We start from the raw sequence: 23097 nt of genomic DNA, 5'->3' as shown, positions 1-23097 counted from the left end.
AATGGATATACTTTGACACTATCACTCGTGTCAAATGTCACCTGATCGGTGACAGTGATTGGGACTGATTGTTGATGGGCCACAAGTGTGGTTGGTTGGTGTGTGTGTGTGTGTGTGTATATGTATGTATGTATGTATTTGGTTAAAATGGGTAGGGTTTAAAAAAAGGCAAGAGTTTGCTCTGGTGCACTGGCCTAAAAGTGGGTCCTTAAAAACTGCTAAAACTTCTGAAATGTATGCATGTAGATATGTATGTATGTATGCATGTGTGTAGTATTTAAAAGGGGGGCTTTTTTGTAAAAAGCCCAGCCCACCATACCTTAATTTATTTAAAACTACTCCAAAATAGGGTTACCAGTGAAGGGCAAAATGCCTATTCACTGGGGACTATGTATGTATGTATGTATGTGTATGTATGTGTGTGTGAGCTATACAGCTGTGCCGGGCTATGTGTGTACAGTATGGATTTTTTGTTAGTTTTTTACCATGAGCTGCATCGATTCGATTCATCTGCCAAAACCCTGACAGATTTGATCAGGTATATATCTATCTGCATTTGCCCGGAGGCTACAGCTGTATAGATGGGAGCTCCAATAGCAACAACACCACCATGAAGAAAAATAAACCGTATATAGCCCGAGGCACAGGATGGGTGTCGAGGAGATAGAGAGACGGACACCTTGGAATTCGACAAGAGCAGAATGTATAAAAGACCGCAACTGGAACGCCACGAGACAGACAGCAGGCTACGGGGTTTGTCTTCTAAAACCCCTTTTAGGACTGAGGCCAGATTCTACAAATGTCTTCTAAAAAAAAATAACTTGGGAGCCTATAATGATATACGTTGTCATATAGCACCCCATTCAGTTCCATGGGTGTAATTGCCCGCCGACCCCAATCACAGAATATATTGCTCCAGGGAGGGAACCCACAGAAGCCAATATTCGCTGTGAAGGAATATTATGTTCAAAAATGTGCACGTTTTCACGATTTAAAAGAAAATAGCAGATCTACAAGCTTGTAGATGTGCTATTTTTCAACAGCTAAAGTATAACACAACAGCTTAATAAAACACCAAAAGGGGTTCAAGCCAAAAATGGGTTAATAGTACAAGACAGAGGAAGTATCTTGCGGGGTGCATACATTGGTTAGACATACTAACCGACAGGCACCTGTGCTGCGGGTTAAAACTCACCCGTGGCGGGTTAAAATTCACCCATGCCTCCACAAATCTATGCCACAATCTATGTAAAGCATCCAAGGCGCTATATAAATGCACCATGTATACCGTTGGCGGGTCTAATGTTAGTACGCGTCCCCTGTAGGACCGTTGGACCAAACACATGCACCCGTATCTCGCACGACACCGCTGCGAGTACAATGATTTGTTTACACCATTTTGAAATGATAAAACGACTGAGACAGAACAGGGCCGAGTCAAGTCTAATGTATTGTACACTACAGTATATACAATTATACACCCAGACCTATAGAATGACTGTGTGTAGTTTTGCCTAAAACAACTCATACCTCTCACTCTCTACGGATCTCAAGCTCTTAAACCCTATATACTTCAGATGGCCGGGGTCCCCCAGGGCCCTATGCTTGGCCCCCACTCCTTTGTTCCCTGCTTGCTAAATCTCTCGGCTGAAAATAGCCAATCTATAAGGCTCGTATAGATCGGCTATTTTCCGCCTGATGTTCACCCCCCCCCCCTCCTCCAGAATTCCGGGATGCTAGTTTCCATGTGGTTAGGTTAAGTAGTCTACTCCATACCATACCATACCCCTTACACACACACAAACGTGTACAAACAAATCCAACAACACATGATTCACCTCGAGTATACAGTTGTATCTGAAGTGTAATCCCGCATGTGAGGGACGGTATTAAAAAAAAACAACTACGGCTGGAAACAACATACTTTTGGTAGAGAATAAACATGCCAAAGCTGTTCAATTGCACAGTGACTGTGGTCAACCCCCCCCCCCCCTGAGACTCATCCTCCAACACCCTCCTCCACAATCCATTGTCAAATGCAGGTCTATGTATTTATTCCCCAGGGGATGACAGGAGAGTGACACAGGATATCTGGTACCTTGCAATTCTTTGGTTGCCATTTTGACACCCGAGGACGATTCTACGAATTCTAAATCATGACAGTTTTCTGGAGAAAAAAAACTGTTTCTCATGTGGTGCTCAATATTTCATGTCAAGGACCCCAAAAATGATAATGTAATTGGCCGCCGACCCCCATCTGAAAACATGTTGTTCCAGGGACCCCCCCCCCCCTGAAGCAAAGATTTGAGTTAAAAACGTTCGCTCTGAAAGAATATATATTCAAAGATTTGCGCCACATTTGCATGATTTTTCAAAAATAGCAGATCTACAAGCTCGCTATGGAGCGAAGATCTGAACACTGGCTGATGATGGAGAGCTAACTCTGTTATACCATCCATCTATAGATCTACAGATCTATCTCAGACGAAAACAGAACATGACAATCATATATCATTTTTTGTTTCTGTCCAGAGGCGTTGACAGTGACACTATATATCTCGATCGAATAGACTACTAGACTATAGAGCGAATGCTCATGTTTAGATCAACAGACACACACAAGACCTATTCTACAAATACCTTCTAAAACCAGTAGCGGAAACACGATTCTCATTTTTCCCCATGGAAAAAATGTATTGTCTTTACTTGCTGAGCATTACTACATTCAAAATGTGGCACCTCCTGGAGCCAACTGCTGTGGTTTTAAACAGACAACATCAAAGTGCTTAACTTAAACCTCTCTTAATCTCTCTCGAGTCTTGTATAGTACAAACATAAGAGTACGTCAAATTAATTGGACAGCTAACCAGTGCTGCACGATTCTTACTGAAATTTAGAAATGAGATTGCATAGGTGTCTGAATTAGGGATGTTAATAGTTAATCGCTGTTAGGACATTCTTCAATTAAACATAACAGTTAATTAATCGAATATAATGCGGTTCTATGCTATCATTGGGCGGTTTTCTGTGAATGTAATGCTGTCTGTGGCGAGTGCGTGGCTGAGGAACGCACATGTGGGCCGGTTAACAAAAAGTCCACCTTGGTAGCCACAGAAACGTCTCTGCTTTTGCATGTGATGTGACAGACAAGATAGTGCACTTTTCACTTCATTGTATTCCTCATACAAAGATGCCATTGCCTGGCCCTGCATCTCAAATGGTTAAATAAATATTATTTGATTAAGGAATATAATATGCCATTTGTATTTTTTCTGTATATCAGCAAAATGTAGATTTTGATGTTAGACATTGAGGGAAATTTAAGATCCTCCGATTATTATTTTTAAATTCAGTTGTTCCTCTCGTTTTATCAGCTTTTAAAACGGTCTCAAAACAAAGAAGAAAACGAGATCAGTGGTCTGCTTACTTAAATATTACAAAATAATATCAATATCAAGACACGCAGAACAACAAAACAACACTGGACGGCGCCTCCCCACCACACCTGGGGGCGGCGGTGGCTCAGCGGTAGAGTAACCGCAAGGTTGCCAGTTTGAACCCTGTGGGCTCCCCCAGAGTTAGTGTCCAAGTGTCCTTGAGCAAGACTACACTGAACCCCTAATTGCTCCTGATGTACAGGTTGCTGCCTTGCATGGTTTCCGCCGCCATCAGTGTATGAATGAATGTGTGCATGTGAATGGGTGGATGTAATGCACAATCTATGTAAAGCGCCTTGGATAAAGGCGCTATATAAATGCACCATTTACAACCTGCTGTCACGCGGTAGGAAAATAAACTGACAAATGACTGGACAGTAAATGGGAGCGTCAGGAGCTGTTTTTTTTGCCATGGGGATATGACTATCCATTAACCACTTAAATCTCTATATCGTCTCTATCGGGGTGGAAACCATGCATGTCCAAAATTTGTCTCCACCCAGTCGAAGGCAAGGGGAAAGACTATGTTTTGCACCGTCCGTCCGTGGCTAATCTCCGGCACCGTTGGATTGATCGTAGCCAAACTGTGCACACAAACACACACACCCCTGGATGCCACAGCAGAACTGCTCCAAATTTGCCCACATGGGCATGTTAGAGCGCCACCAGGAGGCCGAAGCCATTAGACGAAACGGTTCTTTCAGATTTTTCATACTTCAAAAGTTGGCAGGAACAGGAACAAAACGCCTCAAATCATGAAGGCAGCGTCCAATAACTATGACACTTTTCACGCACATGTCCCACTACGTTGAGGAACAAATGCCACCCTTTTAAACATCTCAATTTGCCATATGAAACAGAATAGCAAAATATATAAAATAGCAAATATACTCAAGTTGATTTACAAGCAGACAAAGCAACGCATCAACCTCGTACCGTTTATCTGCCATAATGTACATCCTCTACAACACTGTATATTGGTTATTAACTGCTACTTCTATGATCACTCAATAGCAAACAATGCACATTGCAACACCCACAACAAACTTTCCTGACCCAGGTTTGGGAGACCTGTGCCGCGCTACGACTCTACGAGCTTGTAGATCTGCTATTTTCTTTTCAAAAATCTTGAAAATTTGTCACAAATCTTTGAATATATATTCAGGGTCCCCGAGGTAAATTTTTTTTAAATGGAAAGACATTACGAATTAACTGTCTTGGGTCCAGAAGGAACAACAACAACAATCCCACACACGCACAAACGTGCGCCGTACACACTACAACAGTCACACACTCACAACATGCAGTATGTACTACTGTACTGTATGTATGTATGTATGCGCCACACACACACTTACTCTCTCTCTCCTTCGCACATGCATCTGCTTGCACAGCGGTGAGAGCAGTGAATTCCTTTCCTGCCCTCAGCCAGTCAGACGGGACACCTCACAGAAGAACACGCTCGCTTCAAAACCCCAGTCACTAGTACTCTCACTCACTGCACCACTGTAACCCAGTTACCCACAGAGAGAGAGAGAGACACACACACACACACACAGCACCTACTGTACGACGTACTGTACCTCCGTTGGTGCAGCCCAGCAGATCCCAGAACTGCATATCGGCAGCTTGTTTGGCAGAGGATTAAAAACCCCTCTGTGAGTGTATTAGTATACTACTGCTTCTCTCCTATATCCTTCCACTTCCTAGTTCCTGGGCTGTCACTGCGATAGAAGAGGGGAAAACACCTCTCTCCCTCTCTCCCTCTCTCTCTCTCTCTCTCTCTCTCTGACACACCTGGAGGCCGCGTCCCATTTCAAAAAACAGCAGCTCCCTTGTCCTCTTCGTAACCTTTCAGAGCGAGTCCCAGTATAGGCTACGCTGTTACACACCCTCTGCTTCACTCCCCTATTTACTGCCCTCCCTCCCTCCCTCCCTCCCTCCCTCTTCTGGTGCAACCAGAATTTCAACATCTGCCCTGCATGTCGCCTTCACCGTCCCCGTCCAGATCAGTGGACCAGAAGAGGAGACGGGGGGACGGGACGGGAAGGGAACAAATTAGGCTACAGCGAAATGGAACACGTTGTACACGCGTTCTTACCAATACTGGAAAGCTCGCCTCGAAGCACAGTCACCCCGGGGCGTACAGCCGGCGGAACTGCTCAGCCTATGGTATTCCTCCTAAGCATAACCTAAGTTAAATTAGTAAAATGACTGAATGCTTAAACGGTTAAACCTACCTTGATCTCAGTACAATGGTGCCAAAAACCCAACCCCTATTCCTAAACTTAACCCCAGTAATACTGCAATGTAGAAATACTCTGTTACAAGTAAAAGTCCAGAATTCTAAATTTACTTTGAGTAAAAGTACAAAATTATTGGCATTAAAATATACTTAAAGTACTCATTATGCAGAATGTCTGATTTCAGAGGTTTCGCATGTATAAAAGTCATTTTGAAAACAGCAGATCCTCAAGTTTGTAAAGTTTAAATAGGGCTGAAGTGGTTAATGTATGTTTAGTATTGAAAACTAAGTTACAAGAAACTAAAGTTTACAAATAATATCAAAGCACCTCCAAAATTGTACTTTAACCAATTGAGGACAATTCTTAAAAAAACATTCTATGTCAGTGTTATTTCTTGTCAAGGACCCCCAAAATTATCCGTATTTGGCCTCGGACCCCCATCTGAAAATATGTTGTTCCAGAGACGACCCCCCCCTCCCCCCCAGAAGCAAAGATTTGAGTTAAAAACGTTCACTCTGAAAGAATATATATTCAAAGATTTGCGCCACATTTTCACGATTTTTCAAAAATAGCAGACCTACAAGCTTGTAGCGCGGCACTCGGTGCTGCGCTATATGAGATTGTAGATCTGCTATCTTTCAACAGCTAAAGCATAACATAATGCTCAAAACACCAAATGGGGTTCCCGCCCAGAATGGTTTAAGGGCGACTTCACCCATTTTCAACCCACCTTCATATAATTGGTCCTCACTAATGCTAATGGTTATATGGGCCCGTTTGTTTCTGCTCACTCTGTGTCACAGAAAATTCACATTCTTGGCAGCCAGTGTTGTTGTTGTTGAATGTACGTGCCAGGACATACATTCATCATTGTGATCGTTGGTACTGGTCATTGTCAGTCATGTCTTAGTACGTTTACGTTATCTGTACAATTTTCAGCTTTTTTACAAAGCAAACAGGACACTGTAATTGTCTTTAAATCGCAGTTATTTCGTATGATAATTCTTCGGCAAATAAAATGTCACGATCGTGACAGGTCTACTCATGAATAAATAACGATTGGCTCTTCAAATAAAACCGGTGGGGAGTGGAGTGTGGGTGGTATACTCAGCTATTTGTATTATTTCTTGTATCTATTTTCTACATTTGTCTTGTCTTTTTTTGAACGTGCTCAAGCTTAAAACACAAAAAGAAGAGAAAGAAACCCATAAAATCCAAATGCTCCAAATCCACCAGGCTGTGCCGAGGTGTTTATGACAGCAATGTCAGCGTTCATGCTTCACAAATGATGGGTCTTCAGAGTCAGGTAAACAGTAGCGTCGGTCCAAAGACTCTGGGTCTGCTGACTCTGCTCCTTAACCCATTCTGGATGGGAATCCAATCCCTTTTGGTGTTTCTAAAGTTATCATTATGTTGTAGATCTGCTATTTTTGAAAAAAAATCTTGAAAATAATATGGCGCAAATCTTGGAAATGGAATATATATATTCTTTCAGAGCGAACGTTTTTAAAATCAAATATTTGCTTCTGGGGGGGGGGGGGGTCCCTGCTGGAAGCCTGGAACACCATATTTCCACATGCGGGTCGGTGGCCAATTACAGATACATTTGGGGGTCCTTCTTGACATGAAAACGTTTGAGCACCACTGACATAGAAACATGGGTTTTTCAGAAAACTGTCATGATGATTTAGAAGACATTTTGTAGAATCGTCCTCAGGTCTAAATGACTCAACGGCACACGTGCATTTCAGCAGGACAACGATCCATCTACTGTACAGCTGCACTGTCTCTGGTACAGTCAGAAAGCAACCATATATATTTTAGTTCAGCAACATAACAATTTAGAATGCAATTTGAATACAGATGTTCGTTCGCCTGCTGAGCCTTTGTTTGGTCAGTCACTGCCTGAAATATTGTGCTTTCCTAGTCTTTTTGTTTTGTTATGCAGGCCGGCCAGGCTAAATGTTTGTTGTTGTTGTTTTTCTTGCATGGCTGCATTTTGTTTTATTGGAAGTAATCTTTGAGACAGCTGCATACCTTTGGCACCAAGGAGGATAATAGGAGGGAAACAGACTGACAGAGAGTAGAGGGGGAGAGACAGAGAGAGAGATATGGGTAGAAAGAGACAGAGATGGATGGGGAGACAGGCAGGGGGAGATGGGGTGAGAGAATCGTTTACACATACAGAGAGAGTGAGAGTGAGAGTGAGAGAGAGAGAAATACAGAAATAAATAGAGATTAGGGAGCCACAGAATCAGATGGGAATGGGGAGAGTGAGAGTGAGATGGAGATGGAGAGAGAGAGAGAAGGCATGTTTCGGCCACTGCACCAGCTATCTGTGTTGAATACAAATCACTTCACGCCACGGTGTCAATAATAAAAAATATATGAAAAAAAGCAGCCATTGTTTTTTTTTGTATTATACCCTCCGGTTGCTGGTCAGTTCACTGTGGTTGCAGGCAGCTCCCAGCCTTACGTCACATCAAATAAAACACGCACGTGTGTGTGTGTGTGTGTGCGTGTGCGTGCGTGTGCGTGTGCGTGTGCGTGTGTGTGTGTGTGTGTGTGTGTGTGTGTGTGTGTGTGTGTGTGTGCGCGCGTGCGTGCGTGTACGCGCTCGCGTGCGTGTCTCCAGCCCACATAGATGCTATGCTAACCGAGCTAACGGTGTTCTTCTATATATTCCCACATTATTCACCCACCAGGCAGCAGTCAATACTCACCCTTTAACCCGCACACACACACACACCAGCCGCGCCTACTCCTGCTCAGCAGTCAGTCTGCCTTCATTCTTCAGTCCCGCAAAACACCACCTCCTCCTCCACCCTGGCTTTATGTATATGTCCCTGCTGTTGTTACTAAAAAGATAGTATTATCATTACTACATTTCGGTATATATATCCAGCGTACGGGGTTCCCCTGTGTGTGTTTTTATCTCTCTCTCTCTCTCTTTTTGTAGTGTGTCCAGTCCACACAACAACAGCTAGCGCGTTGCCCCCGTACGGTCGGTCGCTCGGTGACGTGACGCCAGCTGTACGTGCATTCAACGCGGCCCCCGGTCCCATAGCCCGGAGGCACGGACCCGGTCCTCCCGCTGCTGCGATTGGCTATAGCATCGAGGTTGTCGTGGCAACCAACGACCCCCCTCAATCCCCCACCCCCTCCCGTGTGTGTGTGTGTGTGTGTGTGTGTGTGTGTGTGTGTGTGTGTGTGTGTGCGTGCGTGCGTGCGATGCATACATGTGCACTGTGCATACAAGGCAAAATAAATAAATAATGTATATCCATGTAGACGCAATAACTGCATGGAAGCCTATTATATTGAATTGTCCTCAGAACATTGAATTGTTGCCATTTCATTCAATCAGAATGCCCACTATGTCATTTCCATATTTATGTTATTTCTCTTTAGTTTATAGGCTACAGTAGGCCTACAGCATTTGAGATATATATTTTTTTAAAGCGTCACAGCCTATAACAGAATTAAAATGTGTAAATCTTGCCTGCATATACCAGGTAGGTTGTTAATGGTACCCCTACTTTCATCAGCTGATTCTTAGGGAAACGAATAAAAATAAATCATCATAATCACAACCGTGTGAAGTGAGGGGCGCTAATATATTAAAGTCTAACTTTTGATTAGGTGATGGATGGTGATGTAAAACAAACGGTGCCAACACAATGCCATTAACAACAATAAAGAGACAATATATATGACGTAACTATGAGGGACAATATGACGTAAATTTCCCCTTCATTGTCAATGGCATTTTTAAAACAAACTAAAAACAAACATTAAACCTGTATATAGGGCCCCTAGGGGGAATAGGGGAATGGGACTTTTAAACTTTTTGACAGGGGCCAGTTTCAAATTGCAGCCGCCCGTAAGTGCTCTTTGGGAGCGGTTTTGAAGGAGTCTAGGGATTCACATTTCTTAACGGCTGCATGCTGGTAGGCTGTTCATTTTAGTGGCATTGGAGCGAAATTAGTTTAACCCCTTGTTTGAGCCGAATCTGGGTTGAACGTGGTTTGTGGAACTCCCTCTGGTGTATCATGGACTTCAGTGACATTAAGGAAGTATTTTGACAGGTACATGGGTAACTATCTATAGCCTGGTTTCCAGCCCATAGACCCCGCCCACTCCACTAGGGTATCTTAGTAGTGTAGCGAGTCTTGAAGATGCATGCAGACCCATTGCTGTACTCTGTCGCCAACCCTAAGTCATAACCATTCAATCTTCGTAGTGTAGCGAGTCTTGAAGACCAGACCCATTGCTGTACTCTGTCGTCAACCCTATAAGCCAGCGGGGGCAATGGCTTGAGTGTACAGGGTTTGATGAAGTCTGGCCATATATGGAGCATGTCTTGAGTGTACAGGGGTTGATCAACATAATGGAATGTCAAAACAGGTCAGCTCCATATATGGAGATCTAAGGGTGGCCAGTGTCTTGAGTGTACAGGGTTTGATGAGAGCCTGTAGGTAGGGCCGGGCCTTCATTTTCAGGCCTGCTGAGAACTCTAGTAGGCGCGTGGCTGCACTAATAACTTTGGGGTGGCCCTGCTATAGAGTTTGAATTGACAGGTATATACCAGTCAAAAGGGAGACATCAAAGAGGAAGGACGGGTGCGGTAGGATTGGAGTGTCAATTTGGGGGTCAATTTGGGGTCAACTCGGGGGTCGATTTGGCGGTCCTTGACATGAAAAAGTTTGTGAACCACTGGACTGGAAGATCCTGCAGGACAAGCTGACTGAGACGCAGACCTGGCTTGCACATGTAAACAGAGCTGCTTACCTTTCAACACATCTTAAATCTGCAGGTTTGTTTTTGAAGGGCACTATCTATCTATAGCCCCTCCTATGCCTAGCTTTCGGGGGTTTGTGTAAACACAAACATTGGCTTGTGATTGGCTGATCACCCCTATAGCATTATTTGATTGGCTGAGCAAAGTACATATTGAAGATAAAGGTGAGGGCAGACAACTGAATGGAAAGGTGAGGACGCAAACTGTGATTGGCCAGAATGAGATGATGTATGACGATACACTAAAAAAGTAAATCAATATCTTTGAGGGGCGATAGCAGTGTTGTTTTCGTCGACTAAAACTATGACAAAAAATGTTCATCGACTACTTTTTTCACGGACAAAAACGTGAAATATACTGACAATTTCATCAACAAATAAAATCTATAGACTAAAATGTTAGGAAGGGACTAGTCGACAAGAGATCATGAGATTTTAGTCGACTAAAACTAGACTAAAACTAAAACATTCCAGGTGACTAAAATGTGACTAAAACTAATTGAAAACTATTGAAGAGACTATGACTAGTCTCTTCATAGGAGGCGATAGCCCCCTCCTATGTCCAGCTGTTGGTGTATACAGTGTAACCCAAGTTTTGTCCTAACACAAATATTGCATAACACAAACATAGTACTATTTAAAATTGTCTAGAGAAAAAATGATTTTTCATTTGGGCCAATTCGGCCCAAATTGACTAAAAGATTGCTGCTATTTGTTTCCAAAAAGCTTTGATTGATTGATTGATTGATTGATTGATTGATTGATTGATTGATATATTGATTGAATTATTTATTAACAGATTGGAGAATTATAGTACATTTCAAGCACAGCATAGGTAAGGAGGGGCTGCACTCTGCTGGCCGTTGGAAGTGTTGCAGCCTGGCTGAGGTCTGGAATCTGGATATGGTCTGTGGAGTTCTCCCCAAGGTGTGACTCAGTGACTGTGTGATGTGTTGTCTTCAATTTACGGTAGATCAAATTGTTTTAAATTACACTTAGTAAATCCAGTAATTTTATGTTTGGTTGGTTGTAAGATTTTAGTCGACTACAATCTTATGATATTTGGTCGACTTAAACTAGACTAAAACTAGACTAAAACTAAAACATTTCATATTATGACTAAAATATGACTCAAACTAAATTTGTTCTTTTTTTCAAAAGACTATTACTAAACTAATGCCACAGCATGCAGTGCCACCACCAACGGATATATGACACTTCAGCCCGGCCAGGAACCACAGGTCAAAGGTCAACAAGATAGCCAGCTGACCTAATATTGCCTCAAGGCAACAGAAAACAGGATTGGCAAAAGGAACACAAGAATGAACACAGCTTTGGGAAACAGTCAACTCACATGAGTTCTCATGAGTTTATCCTTAAATTAATTACATAAAATGAATAACAGTGTATTCCAAATCTCCTCGACAGCCATACCGGGAGTGAGCATGCAAAGTCTCACGATGATCAGTCCAGCGGTGTCTCAGATGAGCTGTTGGGCAGAGATGGATGCACATAGATGCAACCGCATGGCATGTGGATTTCTGCCGCTATGGTGATGATATCATATCGATGACGTCATAGTGACAACAAAATATGCGATGGGACGGCAACATGCGCAAATCTGCACGTTCTAGGCTTGGTCCGGAGCGGTTTGTGTTGTGTGATGTCAGCCCTCAGCTCCTGGTCTATATAAGGTGTGAAGTGTCTTAACTTCAACTCAGTATACGACGCATGGCTGTTATGTCCTAGAGGAGTTTCCCCCGAGAGAAAGACAGAGCCACGTGAGAGCGTAACATAAAAAGGACATATCGTCCAAACCCCCCAACAGAGGAGCATAATTAGACTCTCGTTTCCCATCCTACAAGTCTATTCGTATAGCATCAGGTTTGATGATGGAAGGACAGAGGGAGTCCCAGTATATCCAGATTCAGAAGAGGGGCCACAACGACCTCTACTGCCAAACACTGAGGAATGAACAGATCCTTATTCCAGGAGCCCGGCAGCAAGTAAACTGCTCTGTAACCAACAGCCAAAGACAAGGAGACACAGATGACGAGCCAAAATCTAACAGTCACCAGCAGCTCGCCAAGAACGTAGCTCTGGCGGGAGAAGTGAAGACACACCAGCCGGGTTACACGGCGACGGGACAGAAATGGTACGTCTGTAAGCAGTGCGACAAGAGTTTCAACGTCAAATGTAACCTGACGGCCCACCAGCGCATCCACTCTGGGGAAAAACCCTTTATCTGTACGCAGTGCGACAAGAGCTTCGCCGTGTCGTGTAACCTGAAGGCACACCAGCGCATCCACACCAGGGAGAAGCCCTTTATCTGTACGCAGTGCGACAAGAGCTTCGCAGTGTCGTGTAACCTGAAGACACACCAGCGCATCCACACCGGGGAGAAACCATACCGCTGCAAACAGTGTGGCAGGAGTTTCAATCAGTCGAGTCCTCTGCAGGCACACCAGCGTATCCACGCCAGAGAGAAACACCTCTCCGCCGCAAAAAGTGCAACACCGGTCTGAAGGCACACCAGTCTATCTATCCACACTGGAGAAAACCTGTCCACTGCACTGCAGAGTGACATGTGTGTGTCTGCAGGCACACCAGGCCAGACTAGTCTCCACACTGGAGGAAAAACCTCACTGTAAACCACTTGGTTCCCAAACAGTGGGTCATGGACACCTGTTTATGAGTCCCTTTATTTTTGAGGTGCGCTTATGCCCAGCTTTGTGCGTTTGTGTGTATGCCCCACAGAGATGATTTGATTGGCTGAGCACGGAATGTGAGGACAAAAAAAGTGAGGACGCCAAAAGCGATTGGCTGGAATGTGATGATAATAAGAGCCCCCCTCACTTCACACGAGTTTAGATTTTTTCTTTCCTACATGTTGTGGTTACTTGTGCAAGCAGAGCACGCAAGTACAGCGATTGGCTTGGTATGTATGTATGTCAAGGTATGTAACACCGGTGTCCTCTCTTGTTCAGGACCGTAGCCCAATCAGGGACCAGCATCTCTGTCATTATTAACAGCCAATGAGGGACCAGTATTCCTGGTGATGCCAGTCTCTACTTCAGTCCCAATAGGATCAATGTTTGAAACGGATTTGGTTACGTCACCATCAATAGCCAATAAGGGACCTCCTTTCTTGGTGACATAACTAAGGTATGTTTCAAGGTTGGTATAATGTCAATAACGGTTCTAAAAGACTTAGAGCAGCAATTTTACATCTTAGATTAACAGTGTTTTTTTTATTTACCACAATGTATCATAATCATCATCTTTTTTTTTGGAAGTTGTGAAGTCAGTGGTGAGTGCACCTCGATCATGGCGTGCTCTGCTTGTGCACAAGTAGGCCACAAGTAGGCCAAACTGGGGTCCCACAGGGATCGGTTCTTGGTCCCCTCCTTTTCTCACTGTACACTAAATCCCTTGGCACTATCATCTCTGCTCACAATATATCCTATCACTGCTACGCCGATGACACACAACTGTTTCTATCCTTCCCCCCCTCTGCCACTCAGGTGGAAGAGCGCATCACCGCATGCCTGGCTGACATCTCACAGTGGATGTCCTCCAACCACCTCAAACTGAACCCAGACAAGACTGAGCTTCTCTTCTTCCCAGCTAAGTCCTGCCCTATGCGGGAGCTAACTATCTCCATAGACAACGCCCTGGTAACGTCTGTCCCAACAGCCAGGAATCTTGGTGTTGTCCTGGACAGTCAGCTCTCGTTCAAAACTCACATCACAGCTGTCACTCGATCCTGTAGGTTCACACTCTATAACATACGACGAATTAGACCGTTCCTCACCCAGGAATCAGCCCAGCTCCTAATCCAGACAACAGTCTTGTCAAAACTTGACTATTGTAACTCCCTCCTTACTGGCCTACCAGCATGTGCACTTAAGCCTCTCCAGCTGATCCAAAATGCTGCAGCTCGCTTGGTCTTCAACCAGCCAAAATTCTCACATGTCTCCCCCCTGCTCCGCTCCCTCCACTGGCTCCCGGTCGCTGCCCGCACAGAATACAAAACCCTGATGCTGGCATTCAAAGCAACCAAAGGTATGGCTCCCCCATATCTTGCAAGTATGATCGAACCCTACAAACCCTCCCGCTCACTCAGATCAGCCAACGCAGGGAAGCTGGAAGTACCCTCACTAAAAACGCCGGGACAACGCTCCACACGTCCCAAACTCTTCTCCCTCCTGGCTCCAAAACTGTGGAATGCACTTCCCATTGCAGTCAGAACTGCAGCATCACTCCCAATCTTCCGCCGTAGTCTGAAAACCCACCTTTTCAGACTCCATCATGGCCCATAGCACTTACCCCACCCCCTTAGATAGCAATTCTAGTAGTCATAGCACGTCATAGTACATATGTGTAGCATAGTAGTATAGATGTATAGCTTATATGTATAGTTTCATTATAGATATTCCACTGTTACTTTCTTAGCTACGCATGTTTCATGATAAATGTCTTTATGTGATGTATTCCCATGCTTTTGTTCTTGCTTAATGTAAGTCGCTCTGGATTAAGAGCGTCTGCTAAATGCCTAAATTGTAAATTGTAAATTGTAAATTGTAGGCCATCTACTTGTGTGCAAGGCACAAGTTGGCATCTCAAGTTCATTTCTAGTTTATAATAATTATTGTTATTGGGGCAAAAGTATTTTTCCTGTCATTTAATGAAGAAATCAAAAGAAAATCAATAAAATTCCATAAATTAGAAAACAAATTTTTAAGAAGTAGTGAAAATAGCGATCTACAACCTGAGTTTGTAGATCCGCTATGTTCACTATAGTTTGGGTCCCAGTGAGTCACAGGTGTGTGAACCACTGCAGTAAACGGTGTTGTGACAAGAGTTTCAGTGAGTCGGTAATCTTAAAACACACATGCGTATCCACAAAAAACCTTTCCACTGAGTTTGGGTTATCATACAGTAAATGGCACTGACTCACTGTACGTGTGTATACGTACAGTGAGTCAGTGGCATCGTCTGTTATCCATGTATCTCGAGAATCGTTCGCCCACCAACTTCAAAATTCAACACATGCGTTCCACACCACCACAGTCAGGGAGTGCAGTGCCTAGCCATGAGTCGGTCGTATACATTATACACTGTTGTCCAGAACCGCCAGCAGAAAAGGCTCTGGTCGAGTTTTGCCAGTGTACCTAATGAGCCTATATGTCCCACACCTGTCCAATTTCCAGGCTCTGCCTGAGCCAAATGATTGGCAACCCCAGCTATAGCTTGATTCGGCAAATTCCCCACACCCGCTTAGTCAGTCTACTTCTCACATTCAGTTTGCACTACAGACACACTCCACAGACATTTATCACTGGCAGTCTGGCACAAGGACTTTTCACAACCTCCAACCCCCCATATGTCCATATACAGGTATGGCCATACATATACATACATGCCCATATACTGATGACGGACATCACGGATGTGCATAAAAGGGACAGGAACAGACAGGCCTAGAGAGCTCCATATATAGGCATAAGGGATATACAGGCAGACAGACACATATCTCCATATATGGGCACAAAAGGGACACAGATGGTTAAAACGGGTGCTGTGACAACCATGTTAATTTGTTGCTCTGAGGGCAGCTTTTGTATGCTGCTGCAGGGCATCTTAAATGCTGTAACTCGACGCCTGCTATGCTGTTGCAGTCAGCCAACTGAGTGGTTGCACCACTCAGTTCACACGGGTGACGGGTGTGATTTTTTTTAATGGGCTCATTTCTCAGGAACATAAGAACTTTTTGTGAATGATGAGACCCATCTCTTTCTGTGGCTGTAAGGCCTCACTCGAACGTAGGCCTCACTCACATTTAAGAAAACTTTTTCTTAAAGGTATATTCAGTGATTTCAATTCAAATATCACTTATGTTTTTGTTTTGTTGTGATAATCCTCTCTACTATAGAGTGTGCTGACCATATAAGGAGTTCCTCCCTGTCCCCAGTTAACCCCTGGGGGTAAAAAAAACCTTAGGTTTCGTTTTTGACTCTCTATCCTGATTGGACGAAAGGCTTTGGGTCCCAGCCAAAAACAAAACCTAAGTGAAATCACTGAATATACCTTTAAATGTGAACCTTTTCGGCCTTGCAAGCTCTGCCTCAAACCACTGGTCCTCATCATTCCCCTTTAGTTTGGCGGGACCTTGTATAATTCTTTCCTGGCCTTAGATCCAGTTTCTCTGAGTGCTTTGGTGCCCTTCCTCCGGCTGTGTGGTGGTGCCCAAGAGTCATTATTTGAACGGGACACATTACCGGTCTTCGCAGAGGAGTCAGGACGTACAGTAGGAGTACAGGAGAGTGAGGAGAGTAGACATCTGGAGAAGAGAAAATAGAAATGCAAAGAGAATAATGTAATGAAAACCACACGTCATGACTCATGAGTTCTGGTGACCCATATTATCCTTCTAGTCAGTGCGTGAGGGGGGCAAGTTTTTTTTAATTCATTCATTGATTAATTGATTGATTAATTGATTCATTCATTCATGTATTTATTTATTCTATTTTAATTTCCCACCCAATAATGACATAATTGATGAAAAAGGTTAATGAAAAAAAACACACATTAAAAGGATTGGTGTATTATTTGCTTTTTAATTAATGAATGGTTAAGAGTAAGAGGTTACAATGGGTTTATGCTATACTATAGGAAGGGGTTGTGTGGTCTGATAAAATGGGTAATGTCTAAAGTCTTGAATCAAGCAACTTAAAAACTGTCTGTCTTGGGTGAAAAACAAAAGCCTGATTAGACGTTATCCCTTTAAAGTATAATGAACTTTCAGCAATTCCCCTAGGGTGGTTGAATAGAAACCAATGTGGGATAATGTTAGATACCGTCACAAACACATTGGTTAAGAAAGTTCTTGGTAAGAAATGTATTCCCAGATTAACTGTCAGTGGTAGGGCTTCTCTCCTCCTATGAGTTCTTCCCATGATTTTTTAGCTCACTGCTCCTGCTGAACCGTTTTGACGTGCACACACACACACACACACACACACACACACACACACACACACACACACACACACACACACACACACACACACACACACACACACACACACACACACACACACACACACACAAGAAAGAAGAATTACAATAAAACTTTCAGTTTACTTCAACTACTTTATTCAGAAAAAAAACAAGATTCAAGTTTCAACAACAACAACCACATTACATTTCATACACAAGGTTTCAACATAGTCAAATCAACATTACATGAACTGTCAGCATGATAACAGATTCAGAGATAAAAGATTCAAAGATTCAACAACAAGCATTACGCATTTGAGCATAAATCTTGTCAACAGCATGTGGGTCGCTTGCGGGCAGGTGCTCTGCTAGGATGGTTTTTAAACCTATGTATGAGGAGTAGGACTTGTCATGGAATGGCTTCGCAGTTTCCCACATCCAATTTATCACATAATCTGTTGGATCCCACGCGGCTAGACGTGGACCATTTAACCTGATGGACATCATGGCTGATACCTGTTCAATCAGTGAGTGTTTATCCGACATGATCGTTTGATTAATGTGGTTGAATGCACTTTCACACTCGGCAGTGTTCCATGGAATGAGTTGTATGCAATCCAATAAAGACCGGAAATCATGCGTACGCCATACTTTACGTCCCTGAATGCATAAACAACACCCCTGCTTTCCCTGTGTGGCAGCCGGCCTGAGTATTTTGTCACACAGTTCAAACAATCCGTTCTCTCCATAGACCTCTTCAAATGTGAGGTCTGTGCTGCTTCTCTGTGCTGACGGCAACATTTCAGGTTCTAGAACTTTCAGCTGCGAAATCAAATTGACACAAACTTGTGAGTCTGAAATTCTATGGCTTAGATTATTGCTGAGACTGCTGAGAAACTGTTGACGGTCGAGAGAGACTATTTCTGGGTCGTCTGTCAACACAACTGTGCCAAACATGCCTCCTGATACCGCCGTTTCAGCTGCACGTACTTTGGGTCCTGCAGGTCGTTCTCCCAATTCAGCAGATGTTCCATAATGGTATCAGCTCTTTGGTTCGGCAGCTCGATCAAATCTAGAAACATTAACTGTGGCTCACAGCTCTTGTATGTTACACACCATCTGAGGTACACCATCAGTGTAGTTCCAGATCCAAGGCTATAGTTGTTTCATCGACAATAATTGATATTTTACCTCCCATGCCTTTGATTCTATCACAGAGGTCCTGTTGCATGTCTGAGCTGAAATTTGGCATACATAATGAGTACAAGTTTTTCCGGCTCGCCCCGGAACATAACTGTGGGTTAAAAACATATATGCACAAAAATAACTACACTTCAAAACATCTTGGATGAGCTGATACTACTGTAAGGAAATGTCCTGTGTGCCCATGAAACAGACAATAATACAATATATTCTGTTTTATGCAATAACAATGGAACATATACATTTTAACTTATAGAACAAATCTTAGAATTAAAATCTCTAAAGCAACTAAGCAAATAATTGTATTGCAGTACAGTACTTCAGTACAGGTACGCATATTAAAGGCCTATTCATACTCCAGTTTCTGAACTAAAAACTACAACATGACGGCACACTGCGGTGATAGCAACACCGCTGTTTTTACTAACCAACGAAAAGGTGGAGAATGAATAAACAACCACTGCTTTTCCACAAATACGCGTGTTTGTGTTGTATCTGTGTGTGCACAACTACATTGTTTCATACAATGTGTTGGTGTTTGAGGTGAGACTTTACAGTGAAGCGTTTACTCAAAATGCCCAACTGTCAGTGGTTGATCTTCTCTCCTCCTATGAGTTCTCTCATGACTTTTGAGCTCACTGCTCTGTCTGAACCGTTTCCCACACTGGTCACAGCAGTGTGGCTTCTCTCCTGTATGAATCATCTGGTGAATTTTGAGAGCACTGCTCCAGCTGAACCTAGTTCCACACTGGTCACAGTGGTAGGGTTTCTCTCCTGTGTGAATTCTCTGGTGATTTTGTAGATGACTACTCCTGCTGAATCGTTTCCCACACTGGTCACAGTAATAGGGCTTCTCTCCTGTATGAATTATTTGGTGATTTTTTAGACTACTGCTCTGGCTGAATAGTTTCCCACACTGGTCACAGGCGTAGGGTTTCTCTCCTGTGTGAATTCTCTGGTGATTTTGTAGATGACTACTCTTGCTGAATCGTTTCCCACACTGGTCACAGTAATAGGGCTTCTCTCCTGTATGAATTCTCTGGTGATTTTTGAGACATTGGCTCTGGCTGAACTGTTTCCCACACTGGTCACAGTAGTAGGGCTTCTCTCCTGTATGAATTCTCTGGTGAATTTTGAGACCACTGCTCTCGCTGAACTTAGTTCCACACTGGTCACAGATGTAGGGCTTCTCTCCTGTATGAATTCTCTGGTGATTTTTGAGACCACGGCTCTGGCTGAACCGTTTCCCACACTGGTCACAGTAGTAGGGCTTCTCTCCTGTATGAATTCTCTGGTGAATTTTGAGATCACTGCTCTGGCTGAACTTAGTTCCACACTGGTCACAGACGTAGGGCTTCTCTCCTGTATGAATTCTCTGGTGATTTTGTAGATGACTACTCCTGCTGAATCGTTTCCCACACTGGTCACAGGTGTAGGGCTTCTCTCCTGTATGAATTCTCTGGTGATTTTGTAGATGACTACTCCTGCTGAATCGTTTCCCACACTGGTCACAGTAGTAGGGCTTCTCTCCTGTATGAATTCTCTGGTGAATTTTGAGACCACTGCTCTGGCTGAACTTAGTTCCACACTGGTCACAGACGTAGGGCTTCTCTCCTGTATGAATTCTCTGGTGTTTTTTCAAATTACTGCTCATGCTGAACCGTTTCCCACACTGGTCACAGACATAGGGCTTCTCTCCTGTATGAATTCTCTGGTGAATTTTGAGACCACTGCTCTGGCTGAACTTAGTTCCACACTGGTCACAGACGTAGGGCTTCTCTCCTGTATGAATTCTCTGGTGATTTGTGAGACCACGGCTCTGGCTGAACCGTTTCCCACACTGGTCACAGTAGTAGGGCTTCTCTCCTGTATGAATTCTCTGGTGAATTTTGAGATCACTGCTCTGGCTGAACTTAGTTCCACACTGGTCACAGACATAGGGCTTCTCTCCTGTATGAATTCTCTGGTGAATTTTGAGATCACTGCTCTGGCTGAACTTAGTTCCACACTGGTCACAGACGTAGGGCGTCTCTCCTGTATGAATTCTCTGGTGTTTTTTCAAATTACTGCTCATGCTGAACCGTTTCCCACACTGGTCACAGTAGTAGGGCTTCTCTCCTGTGTGAATTCTCTGGTGACATTTGAGGGTACTGTTTCTGCTTAACTTTGTTCCACACGGGTCACAGGGCTTCAAGCCTGTATGAATTCCCTGTTGATGTTCGAGGTGTCTATTTCTGCAGTAGATATGTTTGAGTTGGGCAGGAAATACATCTGGGATGGAGAATGAGGAGAGAGAAAAAAACACAACATTAAAATAATATGCAAGTTGTGTTGTATTACCAACATTAAAATGTAGGATGACTGCAGCAACTGGCAGGCAGATATGGCTGTTGGTACATTTAGGCAGATTCCTGGCTTGCCTGATAACTGCAGCTGTCTTTGTCACAGAGACAAAATGTTTCTATAATTGTCATGTGGCGCCCCCCGCAACGGAAAAAAAATGTTGTTTTACCCTAAACCCAAGCGTTTAGGTTCTAAACACTTATTTGTAACACTGTCACAGTGTTTAGATTATAAGATTATATAAGATTATGGGCATGTTTGTTTAAATGCCATGATTGCAGCACTGAGTCATCTGGTAGGCTACTCTTTTTCATTGTGAACAAGTAGCCATGCATAAGTGCAGAGTGAGATGCAGAGTAGTACAGTACTGTAATGCTAATCTTGTTTTCACCTGCCAGGTAGGTTACAGTGTAACCTACCTGGCAGGTGAAAACAAGATTAGCATTTGAATGCCTGATCTGCATGTGTACAAGTGGACAGGCAACGCGGCCCACCCGCCCCCGGGACGGACAAAAGAGGCGTTAACGGGTCGACTTGGATGGTTAGAGTTGCGCGATTACATGGCAATGCAAAGACGAGAATTGCGCGAATGGGCGGGGCGCGGCGCGAGCCTGGCGCGGTACAAACGCGACGAACCGACTAGGCGAATATACTGTACATATTCAGGTCTAATTCATCATGGGGGCTCGAGCCCCGCCGCCCCCACGGAGTCGTCACTGCTGCCACACATACACACGCACACATGCACGCTGATGACTGCAGCTGTCTGTCACACGCACGTATACGTGCACACACATTTCTACTATAATGACTGCATCTGTCTCTGTACGTCTCTCTCACATGCGGGCACAGCCGCACACTCACACACACACACACACACACACACACACACACACACACACACACACACACACACACACACACACACACACACACACACACACACGCGCACACACACACACACACACACACACACACACACACACACACACACACACACACACAGTGTCATCAGCTGCAGCAATCAGGGTTCACACACCCTCACACACACCCTGATTGCTGCAGCTGTCTGTCACACGTACGTACGTGTCGTGCACACACATTTATACTGGCTTGCCTGATGACTGCAGCTGTCTACATGTCTCACGCACACACACACACACACACACACGCTCTGTTACTCGTACCGACAACATTCAACAACATTTTTGTATATCTGCTGTCTTTTGAAGATTAAATAAAAGTGTACGGTGACATAAAACATGCACTTACCTATTCTGTGTAACTTTATCACAGGCTGCTTCAGCATGGCTGCCTGGTAGATCTCTGAAATACTGTTGGACGTCATCTCTCTTTTACAAAACCCAAATAGTTCATCTCCTTCGGTTCACTTTGATGGTCGACATGTACGTGAGGCCTGCTTTTTACTTGCTGACATTTTATGGTCTTGACCCAGTCCTCTGCTCCGCTTCAACACACTCTCCGACACTCTCCGGGATCAACACTGGACAGAATAACCAGGACCACCCCACTCTCCACCCACTCTCCACCCAGTCTCCATTCCAACCACTCTCAGCAAAGAACGTATTCAAGAATGTCTAATGAATTTGTAAATAGCAGATCTACATGCACACAACTAGTTGCATCATGTCACAGCTATTTTCAAATAGTCCAAGTTTAAATAGGTTTGGATTGGTTAATGTTAATGCATGGTTTGCAATAATAATAAAAGCAACTAAAGTTTTCAAATAATTGTTGCTCATTATATTTTATTGTTCCGCTGAATATGACACCTTTGGGATGAATAGTCTTCCATGTATTTCTAATACACGTGGATGTAGTGCAGTTTTGTATTCAATTAAAGAAAACTTCCTAGACAAAATATCTGTGACTTGTAAATATATATAGTTTTTGTAAATATCATGTAGTCTGATGTTTGATTTAGTATAATTAAAATAAAACTTTCAGTTTACTTCAACTACTTTATTCAGAAAATAACAAGATTCAACAACAACAACCTCATAATCTAAGTGGTTTCAACACAGTCAAATCAACATTACATGAAC

The 23097-nt window shown here is 43.6% G+C and overlaps 2 protein-coding genes across 4 annotated transcripts in view; both read right to left on the bottom strand.

Annotated features, from left to right (window-relative positions):
- The window catches only part of ptk2ab (protein tyrosine kinase 2ab), a 121958-nt gene extending 113355 nt beyond the window's left edge, over positions 1 to 8603 (bottom strand). For 2 of the 3 annotated variants that reach the window (XM_080767113.1, XM_080767109.1), the window contains exon 1: positions 5021 to 5158. In XM_080767113.1, the coding sequence (XP_080623239.1) occupies positions 5021 to 5057 (37 nt within the window). In that variant the 5' untranslated portion in view covers positions 5058 to 5158. Of the gene's footprint in view, positions 1 to 5020; positions 5159 to 8406 lie in introns of those variants that run through there. The other variant, XM_080767110.1, reaches the window with a different exon arrangement.
- An 8036-nt stretch (positions 8604 to 16639) lies between these two features.
- On the bottom strand, positions 16640 to 22450 carry LOC308318737 (uncharacterized protein; the record flags this gene model as incomplete). The annotated part of the gene is made up of 3 exons (XM_080768364.1): positions 22304 to 22450; positions 19858 to 20959; positions 16640 to 16826 (listed from the first exon to the last, which is right to left on the bottom strand). Exons 1-3 carry the CDS (start codon positions 22377 to 22379, stop codon positions 16640 to 16642), a joined length of 1365 nt encoding a protein of 454 aa, XP_080624490.1. The 5' UTR covers positions 22380 to 22450.
- Positions 22451 to 23097: the final 647 nt, after the last annotated feature.

This window comes from Protomyctophum bolini (assembly GCF_963924005.1).
Source record: "Protomyctophum bolini genome assembly, chromosome: 7".
In the NCBI taxonomy this organism is placed as follows: domain Eukaryota; kingdom Metazoa; phylum Chordata; class Actinopteri; order Myctophiformes; family Myctophidae; genus Protomyctophum; species Protomyctophum bolini.
This window is presented reverse-complemented; position numbering and strand designations above follow the sequence as displayed.